The following is an 11,535-nucleotide window of genomic DNA, read 5'->3' as shown; positions in this document are numbered from 1 at the left end:
CCAGTAAGAAAAATAACAACTTTTTTTTTTATTGAAGAAGTTATACAGTATGACCTACCTTTGTCAGTTATGTTAACTGAATAATGGTTCTATCCACCTTTTTAGCTTAAGACCTTAAACATTTAATAATCTGTAAACTTGTCTGGTGTTCTACTTTATGTAAACTATGAATCATGCTCCAAACTACATGTACGCACACACACACACACACACACACACACACACACACACACGTATGCATGCGTGCATGTAAGTGGTGTATTACACACACTTATGCATTCATGTAAGTGTAAGTATTTTCAAGGGTAGGCTACTATGAAGGGCAGTAGACGAGTTCGTTTTGGCGGCCACACTTTGTTGCCATGATAGTTCTCTCTTGTGTGTGTGTGTGTGCGTGTGCATGTATGCATGTGCGCGTGCGTGTGTGCGTGCACCAGTGTGTGTGTGTGGTATGTGAGTCAACCACCAGACCTCCAGTTACAGCATCACAAGCTGTCATCTGTGGAGCAGAAGTTGGAACTTGTGCCAGACCACGGTCATGCCTTGAATTCATTTATTTTATTAATACTTAATTCAACAAATAGCCTCTGTCATTGTGATCCAAGATGGCAGTAAGCTTCCTTGGCATTTTTGAAGTTCACCTACTGCTACTAATACATATTTGTAATTGTTTTATTCCCTGTGTCATGCCAAGCCTTCCCCTTGCTCATTATGGGTCTTTCTTTGTTAACTTAACAGCTGCATCATAGCAACTTTTCTCTTGCCCACTGACATGGAATAAACTGGATAATGGATTGGATTGGATGCTATTATTTGTCGAGTTGTTGAGTTTTTGGAGAGCTGGTTGCAGAATAATTGAGCTTCACGAATCACCATGTTAACAGAATAAGAAGTTATATATCTAGCCCCTGCTTGTGTTTTACTCTTGTTCTGTGACGGTGAACTTGGTTGATCTAATCATTTGTCATGGCTCTTAGACAACTTCATTTCCATGAACTGCTATTTTCTTTAATTGAAACTTAAAAAGAAAGAACCCACTATGAAATTGTTGAAGCAGAGGTGGATAATAGTTAAATTTCTAATCTTAAAATACAGTATGTGCAATTGAACCCAGGCATGAATGCTGTTGCTAGTTTTAACACCCCTGCTGATTTTATATCAAGGTCTGGTTTAGGTTTTATCCATTTAAATGTCTGTAATTTAAATTAATATTATGCTATAGACTAGTTGTTCAAATGTTATAGTGGGGCTTTAATTGGTCCGTATTTGGGAACATTAATCTAATGCACATTATTGTCTCCACCAGGCCGAAAGCATGGGGAGAGAGTATGTTTTGCACTCCGTCCGTGTGTCCGTGTGTCCGTGTGTCCGTCCGTCCGTGTGTCCGTCCGTCTCTGAACAGCTAATCTCTGGCACCGTTAACCCGGTCGATGCCAAATTTTGCACACATACTCCCTGGATGCCAACGATGAACCTCTGCCCCAAAATTTCCAGAACGGCCTGTTATAGCGCCACCAGGAGGCCGCTTTGTTCAAAACAAGTTTTTGGACAGTACACCTACAGATGTTGTCCAAACATCACGCGAATTGGTACACAGTCTCTCTAGAGCCATTCAACGAAACAGGTCTTTCAGATTTCTCAGACTCCATCCTGATTGGCTAAGATTGGCTTCCAAAGTTTACAGGAGTGCTCAGTTTCAAACAAAATGCTGCAAATCATGAACACATCGTGTGATTTCCGTGAAATGGTGCACGCACATTCCCACTAGGCCGAGGAGGAAATGCCACATGAACATTTTCAACTCAGCCTCATGGTGGCGCTATAACTGGCCGAAAAGTGTTTTTACCTCTAACTGCACGGATCTGTGGATAACTTGGTCAACTCCCTAGAGGCCAAGGAAAAACCTTTGCCTGGAATTGTTCACATCTGCTCTTTATAGCGCCACCAGGAGGCCGAGATATGTAAAACACATTTTCTAATATTACTCCTTCAGACTTTATCCAAATTTCACGCAAATCGGTACACATGCTCTTCATAGTCTTGTGATCAAGACAGGTTTGTTTGATTTCTCATAATCCACCCTCATTGGCTACGATTGGCTTCTAAACTTTTCAGGAGTAGCCCGCTTTGTACAAATCGCCACAACTACTCAACGCAGCGTCCGATTGTGGTGAAACTGTGCATGCATATTCCCACTAGGCTTTGGAAGAAATGCCACTTGACAGTTTTCAAAAAAGCCTCATGGTGGCGCTACAACAGGCCAAGCCGCGTCACACACACACACACACACACACACACACACACACACACACACACACACACACACACACACACACACACGTTTATATTGCTCCTAAACATTTTGACAAACATCACACACACTCCTATCCTCCTGGTGGAGACCTGTGCCCAGAAGGGCACTTTCTCTAGTTTATAGTAATTATAATTGTTTATTCTACGTATATTCAACCTTGTAGAAATGGTAAATGGTGCATTTATATAGCGCCTTTATCCAAGGCGCTTTACATAGATTGTGCATTACATTCACCCATTCACACACACATTCATACACCGATTGCGGCGGAAGCCATGCAAGGTACCAACCAGCACATCGGGAGCAATTTGGGGTTCAGTGTCTTGCCCAAGGACACTTCGACATGTAGACAGGAGGAGCCGGGATTCGAACCGCCGACCCATGGATCATTGGACGACCTGCTCTACCTCTTGAGCCACAGTCGAACATAGTCTAAATGAATTCTCTCACACCAATGTCCTAATTTAGATTTGACTGCAGCTGTCAATCTAACAGATGACTTCCCTCACGGGCCAGGCTGCGACTTCTATACTCTCTGTGTCAGCATATACCTTTTGTCTTTAGTACATAATACATGGATGCCCTTAAAGGGGAATACCACTCATTTTCAACATTTTACTATGTCATTAATATACCTTAGAGCTGTTGTGTGGAAATAATAAAAGAGTCCCCCCATTCCGTGTTTCCTAGAACTGGAGGTCTGAAAAAGAATCATTAACACCATCAAGATGTGATTCACCATGTTAATGATTTTTGTGTCTGTGACTGTGACACTTGTGTCTGGATGTCACTCTGTGGACAATGGCTGCGGATGTGCTTGGCTGATTGAATGAGTGTTTATGTTGTGTGTGTGTGTGTGTGTGTGTGTGTTTGTGAGGCTGTTGGAGGTAGTTGATTGTTCCAGCCTTCCAGCAGGGGTTTTTCACCCCCTGCCAGACTCCAGATAACCTTTTTGTGAAAGGTTTTGATTGAAGTGTTTGTTGATTTCAAAAGCCCAGGTTTGGTAGGGTTGGGTAGCTTTTATGTTGAATCTGTTTTCTCATGTTTTTTGATTAGGAGTTAGGTTAGGCTAATTGTTTGAAGTTTGATTTGATTAGGTCATTTTAGGTGTGTGTGTGCGTGTGACCGTGTGTACTGCATGTGTGTTTGATTTTGTATTCAACTTTATATTCAAGTGTCTAGTAGTCATCTCTGCACTCTTTTATTAGTGAGTCACATAGACCACACACACACACACACACACACACACACACACACACACACACACACACACACACACACACACACATACAAAGACAATGTATGTCCACCTCTTCATCTATAGGTAGTATAGAGACCAATCAATCCAATACCTCTCAATCATTTGATGCAAAAGTAGGCAAGTAGCAAAATGTACAACTTTAATGAAAGGTGTGTTTAATTATACATCATGGGTTTATGTCATGTGAATTGTAAAGAATAGGCTGTGCTTGTAGGTGTAATGTTGGTATGATTAAATGCAGGAACTTTTACATTGTAACATTGTTTGGCTGTTGTTTTCATGGCCATGTTTTTGACTAGTGATGCACGATATAATCGGTAGCATATCGAAATCGGCCATATCGGCCATAAAAATGGCATATCAGTATCGGATCGCTCTCAAAATAATCCAGATTATTTTCACAGATATTGATGACGTAATGGGACCGTCAATGGCTCTGTCGCTTTTGTTTTCTGTATTTCTAATGTTTTAAGCAATCTGTATAGCCTAATATCGGAATCGGTCGATATGACCGGTATATGACCGGTATCGGCAAATATGACCCTGCAAATAACCGGAGATCGGATATCGGTCATAATTTTATAATCGTGCACCCCTGTTGACCTCCCTTTTATATATTTTCTTTTATGTTACCTTAATGTAACCTTCATGTTTACCTTTCTGTTTTCAAATGGTAAATGGAAGCATTGAGGCGACAGGCGTTTTCTTTTCTTTCTTTTTTTTAAGTCTCGTACTTCTTGAGGTGGTAATAATCCTGCAATCGATGAATAAAGTTTCATAGCTGTCGAACAAAAGAGGACAAAGTGACACACAGAGAACACCGTACTGCACTGTACGTAAACATTGAAGTGAAGAAAAGGCGGCTGTCGCCATAATTATGCCAGATTTCGCAGATTCGCTTAATTTCCATCTGTGCCATAGGCCGACATCTGTTAAAAATGGCAATTAGTGTTGTGTAGGAGTTGCTGCTCATGCAAATTTCCTATTTTATGCTTTTATGTTTAAATTAAATACATGAAGACACAATGGGTGGCAGGCTGGTAGTGGGCCATTGGCACTGAAACTGCCAACTCAGGCTGGCAACAGAAGCATGGAGTTCTGAGGAGGATAACGTTTGAATGCATAATAATGCATCAAGGGGCGCCCCCTGGCCTAGTGGTCCAGGCGCATGCCACATATAGGCTGTCGTGTGTTCGAGTCACGTTCAGGACGACCTTTGCTGCATGTCTCTCCCCTTCTCTCCCTCCCTCTGTTTTCATTAATAACTATCAATAAGGGCAAAAAGCCAAATACAAATCTATTTTTTTTAAATTAAAATGACATTGTCATTGTTGCTCGTCAAGCATTACTGATTACTGTGTTTTTATTTTGCTAGTAAATCATTAATTTTCAGTGAGCATCACTGTGTGTGTGCGTGTGTGTGTGCGTGTGTGTGTGTGTGTGTGTGTGTGTGTGTGTGTGTGTGCGCGCGTGTGCGTGTGCGCGTGCGTGCGTGCGTGCGTGCGTGCAACATGCACCTCATCAGAGTTTGGTTTGAATTAATGAAGGAAGAAATTGCATACTGTCTCTAATCATTATGTTATACATTGTATCTCTTCACTCACTTTAGGATTTTACTTCCATTACACACCATAATGTGGAGTTCTACCAGGGCTCTGTCCTCGGATTTCCCCTTTCTTGTTAGGCTAAATTAATCAAAATAACATCGGACACATAGCATACTTTCCTCTGTTACAATGTAATACCATGAATATATATACTGTATTTGCCAGAAATGGCCAAAACCCCAAGCTGCACTAAGGCATTCATTACACAGAAATTAATTGAACTGTGATTTTAATGGGTTACGTGTTTTAGCTCTCTTTCATACTCTCTACTCTGCAACCGGCAGATAGAGCCCCCCACCCCCGCATCTTGCTGTGTTCTACTTCATTCCTTCTCTAGCTGATGTTATTTTTAGAAAAAGTCCAGAGAGCGAGCGAGAGAAAAAGAGAGAGAGCAGTGGTTTGGTTGTAGATGAGAGGAGGTTGAGTAGAGGGTTGGAATACATCAATTAGAGGTATTCATGAATATGAATAAGGCGATTCACAGCTGCCCATGAACACGCAATGATGAGATGATGATTGAATTTGTGATGCCTGTCATAGCCTACCTGTCAGTGGAGAGTGGCATGATTTGATGATTAACAGTAACACTCTATTTGAGTGTCTCAATATAAAAACATCCTATCATATCAATATAAAAAACATTCCATATTCTCAATATAAGAACATTCCACAATTTAATCCCATAAACGTGCGTGTGTGTGTGCGTGTGTGTGTGTGCGTGCGTGTGTGCGTGCGTGCGTGCGTGCGTGCGTGCGTGCGCGTGCCTGTGTGCGAGCGCATGTGAGCTTAAATAGCTTGTTTAAGACTTAAGAGATCTACGGTAATTGTTGTTTTATAGGTCTATTTTCTTCTATAGGCACCATAGGGAGTTGCATGGACTCTAACTTTAATGTTGAAATGCCCCAGTTTGGGAAGACTTAATTTTGACATATGCTTTTCCCTGTCCTGACTTCTGTCTGACTTTGTTTTCCCCCAAATGTATTCCCCATGTATACTGTACAAACACACAAAGTGGCCTGCACCGCTTAAAAATTGCATGCCGGGCAGCTATGACAAATAACTTCAATATACAAAGATATTACTGACAATGACCAGTATCAATAATCAAAAAATAAAATGTACTATGGCCAAACAGGTCATAGTAAATAATGTAATAACTTTATACTTTATGCAAAGGTAATGGCAATTATTTTAAATAATTGCAATCAGGTGATTATGTAGCCTACTTATTTTGTCAGACCTACTGTAGATGAGACATCATATCAGAAAAGTGAAAAGGAAGTCCTGACACTCTGTTTAGCACATCAATCATAATGAGCACAATGCTTTAATTGAAAGTAGAATTTGCATTTAATTTGGTGATTGCAAATAGGCTTCTGTAATTTACAGTAAACAACAAAGAGGTACAATCTTACCGACATTTAAAGAGAGAGAAAATAAATAAATAACTGAACAATTAAATATTTGTTACTTTTCAAAGGAAATCGTATCAAAGTGACCCATTCAAATTTGCATGACTTCATGCACACCAAAACATCCATAGTGACTTGAATACCACTGAAACGTACTGTAACTGTTTCTCGAGGGCTACTTGATTACTAGGGCTGGTACTGTTGATATACTACAGAAAAGTATTGACAAAAGGCACTGAAAAGCTGGGCCATGCCAACAAACAAGTTGGTCATTGCTCACAACCGCTTCTTCACAGACTATTTGTACTTACAGGCAGCACTAGACTGGAAATCAATTCAAAGAAAGCTGCTGTGCCTAGATTTGGAGAACCATAACTAGTTCTGTTATGTACACATGATGTAGCCTGTTGTACAAGTAAAGACTAACTTCACTTCATAGTGAACTGGATCTTGTTTGGAATGATCTAGTTTTCTTTCTTTTAAGTTCTTTACAATACGACTAAATGTTCTGGTTTCCAGCTGTCAAGTATCTTATGACCTTAAACTTTAAAGGACTAGACCACTTTGGTAGAGGTTTGGGTTGTGTAGTTACCTTGCCACGATGTAACTCCAAAGGTGGGCAAGAAATCTAAAATAATTGATCCATTGATTAGAATGTGAAATATGCTCCCATTGGCTTACATTGTACAGTGATGAGGCTCAGGAGAAGCTCTATAGCCCATAAACGAATGCAAACAAAGTTGATGCTGACAAAACAGAGAATTTGATTTCTTTCTTTTTTTATTTAGCTATTTTTATCAGGAATAAAAATAACCAGCTGCATTATGGATCCGATGATAGATCATCAAACAATAAAATCAACAGGAAGTTCACATTTTTATATAGTGATGTATATAGGCTTATTGTGAGAATCAACTTTGTTTGCGTTCATTTACGGCTAAAAGAGCTCATCCTTCACTGTACAATGTAAGTCATCGAGGAGCTTGTATTGGATTACCAATGTCTAATCAATGGAGCAATTATTTCAGGTTTCTTTCCCACCTTTGGATTTACCCTTTAAGGTTTAGTTCTTCTACACTGGCTAGTGGCTACGACTGTATACTTCCTCAACCCATACAGGGAAGTCCAGAGAGAGCAATTCCACATCAATAACTTTTACAATTTATACAAGGACGTTCACAAGACATTCATTTTGTGAGGTACATTCCCCAAAATGTGGCTACTATCTTGGTCAGTAAACAGTACAAAGTGATATGTTTTATATTTGATAATTCAGTATTTTGAAAGTGTAGCAGCATACACTGTAGCCTACAATAGTACTGTATAACAATGATGCAAACCCTAATGTAGATTTAAAAAAAGATAGATTTCTTATTACAAAGTAGTTCACAGAAAGAAATAAGCATCATTTGGTGAAAACAAGAGAGAGAACTAATCATCCCTGTGGTTACAACAAGTACAGCTAAGGATCAATTAAGCACACTGAGGGTTGCTGTATGCTGTGCTTCATGGAATGCAGCGTGGCTGAATCCAGCAGTTCCATTGTAAGGGCTTTTTAACAGTGTAATCAATACATTTATTGGACCTCATTGTGTGTGGCTCTCACAAATGTACACACACACACACACACACACACACACACACACACACACACACACACACACACACACACACACACACACACACACACACATTCAACATTCTCTATATACATGCCTACAGTGTACAAGGACATGTGCACACCACATGTGTACAAAGCTACTGTATACACGCCTGGTAATGACTGAAATGTATTTATACATTCTCAAAAATATATCTATCAAAAGATCATCATTTGAAACACAACTTTGCTACATCTGAGTCCTTCTTTAGACCAAAGCTTCTGTCACAAATATGCATGGTAACACCGCCATATATAGTAAATCCAGCCCAAAAGATGTATTGTAAACACACGAATGTTAATTTCTTTTGAATGAAAAGCGTAAACCAAACTGAGACTGAAAAACTGAGAGAAGAATAGCTGTGTCCAAACATATTCCAAAGGATACAATTCTAAGTTATTTCTCACTTCCAGTGGCCGCAGGCAGCCGTGTATCCTCAGCTGAGAAGCATTCATCCAAAGTGTATCAAGCAACGACTACAGTATAGTATGTAGTACTCAGTCCATTCATACATACTGATTACTGAATCAGAGAGCGAGGGAACCCTTCCCCCATGGAAACGGTTCCCCCTGGGTATTGACTCTGTGGACAATTATGTGGATCAGCTCAGCTATGGCTTTCACAGCCTTGTTTTATTGATCGATCGATCTCCCCATGTCAGGCATGACTAACTTCAACATGCTGAATACATTTGGGGAGAGAACGTTGAGTATGCGCAATTTGCACATACGCATAAAGTGAGTGGCAAATCAAGTGGCAAATCGTTAAAAAGTGAGTTTAACGTTGTTTAATACAATCAGATAGAACTTTTATGATTGGATGTATTATGCGTTAGAAAGTAGTTTTTTGCCACTCAGTAGGCGTTCCCGAATAACGTCCGGGTATGATGATGATGTCACACGCATAACCTCTATTGACCTGTATACTGTAGGAGGTGATGGCTGTGTTAATTGTACTAAGTGAGACTACTTAGAGGTATATCTATTTCTTTTACCCATTGGGTTGGTTCCTTTTCACAATTTTCCTGCTTAATGTTTGTACAATTATGAATATTCTGACCTGCAGCATGCCCAACCACACAGTCTTTGGCTGTCGACCACTAAGCAGTAAAGCACCACTGCTGGCTCAGTTGGGGGTTGGGTTATACTGCTCAAGGGCACTTTAGCTGTGGTGTTTGAGGGAGACAAGAACATGTCTAACTAAATTACCTCTCCTACAGCTTACATAAAAAACGCACGCACGCACGCACGCACGCACGCACGCACGCACGCACGCACGCACGCACGCACGCACGCACACACACACACACACACACACACACACACAGTGGGGATCGTCCAGTTTCCTTTCGACAGTTGTGCACATGTGCGGGAGTCTGCTGAGAGAGGGCAATCCAGCCATGAATCTCACCCATACAGACACCTTCAGTAAACACCTGGTGTGAACATGGGGGCAATCTGTTCTGAGCTCCGTGACTCCGGGAATGGGAGTCATCCAGTATGTGTGAAAACTCAGCCATATTGTCTATTGCAGGCTTGACCTGGGAAACATGTTTTTTCAGACGTTATGCCGTAATTGTTCCTGCGGAACATGCACACGTATTAGGCTATACAATCATGTGTGTGATGAAATGATTAGCCGACAGTATACGCTTTTCCCCAAAACTTTGGGTAACATACATCTTACCCATACTGTGTCACCCGCCTTGGGTATGTGATCTATTCTAGACTGTCTCTGGTCCCCAACCCCCCACCCCCCACCAGTCACTGAACAGCCCCTGTATGGAGATAATGAAAAGCGCTCCCGAATTTGCGCACATCCATCCAATTACCCTCACCGCTCATCCTTCCTGTAACAGGTCTCCCTCGAGTCGTGCTTTTAGGCCTACTCATCAACTGTCCTCAATCATACCGTACCCTGTACTGAACCGAGGACCTCCTCCATGTCCGTCCGACCCCCCCCCCCCCCCCCCCCCCCCCCCCCATCTCTGTCCCGCTCCATCACAAGGTGCCCTGCTCCGAGCAGAAGAAAGCCCCCTCTTTCTTCTTCCTTTTCTTTGCCCGGTGGGCTCGCCAGCACACGGCAGCCATCAGCAGCAGCACCAGGCCAACGCATAGCAGCGCCACAGAGACCACCTTGGTTTGGGGCAGCGTGTTGAAGGTGAAGGACACACCAGTGCCCGCCATGCCAATCACCAGCGAGATGACGCCAAATGGGAACACGCATCGGTACCAAGACTTCTCCGTGCCACCCGTGGCCTGGGCCAGACGCTCCAGTGTGGGGTGAGCATCCGTCGGCTTAGCAGGGTCTCTTTCGTTGCCGCCTCCTCCCTCACCACCCTCTCCTTCGGTGGCTCCTCCCTCTTCTTCGTATCCATTCAAACCCTGGTTCTCAGAGTCTTGTGGTAAAATGCCGCCACTGCTGTCCAGTTCCGGGTGGAGCATCGAAGGGCCCGAGGGTTGGCGGGGTGAGGAGCAGCCCATCTCAGAGTTGCCACCCCGGGGTAAAGAGGGGACGAAGACCGGCTGTGGAAGGCGGTCCCACTCTCGGGCGTCAGGTGCTGTCTGGTACTGATGCCGACAGCAGCGGCGAGGTTTGTGTTGTTGCTGTTGTTGCTGTCAGCGGTAACCAGCATTTGCCTGTGGGGTTGAAGAATCAAGAAAGAAAGATAAAGATAGAGAGATTGCAGTTGAATGCCCAGAGAGGGAGGTAAGCTGAAAAGATAGCAAGGCTATGAAAGGTTGAGTTAAGATGGTAGAGGTAATACGAGTGAGAGAGAGACAGAGACAAGACATACAGACAGAGAAAACAACAATAAATTATGGCATGCTTGTATGGAGAAGATAGAAACCAAAACAAAAAATATGAATGTTCATGTTTCATATGCAAAGAGGACACACTCACCCTGCCTTATTTGAGTCGTACTATGCGTGTTGTTCGTGTCCGTCTGTCACTGTGTGTGAGTGTGTGTGTTTTAGTGAGTGTGTTTTCAGAACTCTGTGTTTTCTGGCTTCTTGCAGCAGCAGAGGGGTGCGTGTGCGCGCCGTGCTTCTCATGTCAGCGGAGTATAAAGACACCGAGAGAGAGAGAGAGGGAGAGAGAGAGTGGGTGGGAGAGAGAGAGAGAGAGCGAGAGAGAGAGGGAGAGAGGGAGAGAGAGAGAGTGAAGGAGAGGCCAGGGAGAAGCTATTGGTGGGGGTGCGTGAATGGGATTGGTCGCATGGGCACAATGACGTCTTGCATGGAACGCTGGGGCGAAATTAACCGTTCCATCGCCTCAT

At 42.5% G+C, this 11,535-nt stretch overlaps 1 protein-coding gene across 1 annotated transcript; it reads right to left on the bottom strand.

Annotated features, from left to right (window-relative positions):
- Nucleotides 1–10,255: 10,255 nt before the first annotated feature.
- LOC306915768 (uncharacterized protein) lies at nucleotides 10,256–11,242 on the bottom strand (the record flags this gene model as incomplete). The annotated part of the gene is made up of 2 exons (XM_079493376.1): nucleotides 11,160–11,242; nucleotides 10,256–10,894 (listed from the first exon to the last, which is right to left on the bottom strand). The coding sequence occupies exon 2, from the start codon at nucleotides 10,736–10,738 to the stop codon at nucleotides 10,256–10,258; it is 483 nt and encodes a 160-aa protein (XP_079349502.1). The 5' UTR covers nucleotides 10,739–10,894; nucleotides 11,160–11,242.
- Nucleotides 11,243–11,535: the final 293 nt, after the last annotated feature.

The sequence above is a fragment of the Electrona antarctica genome, assembly GCF_951216825.1.
Source record: "Electrona antarctica genome assembly, chromosome: 22".
Taxonomy (NCBI): Eukaryota; Metazoa; Chordata; class Actinopteri; order Myctophiformes; family Myctophidae; genus Electrona; species Electrona antarctica.
Note: the sequence above shows the minus strand (reverse complement) of the source record. Positions and strands in the feature narration are given on the sequence as shown.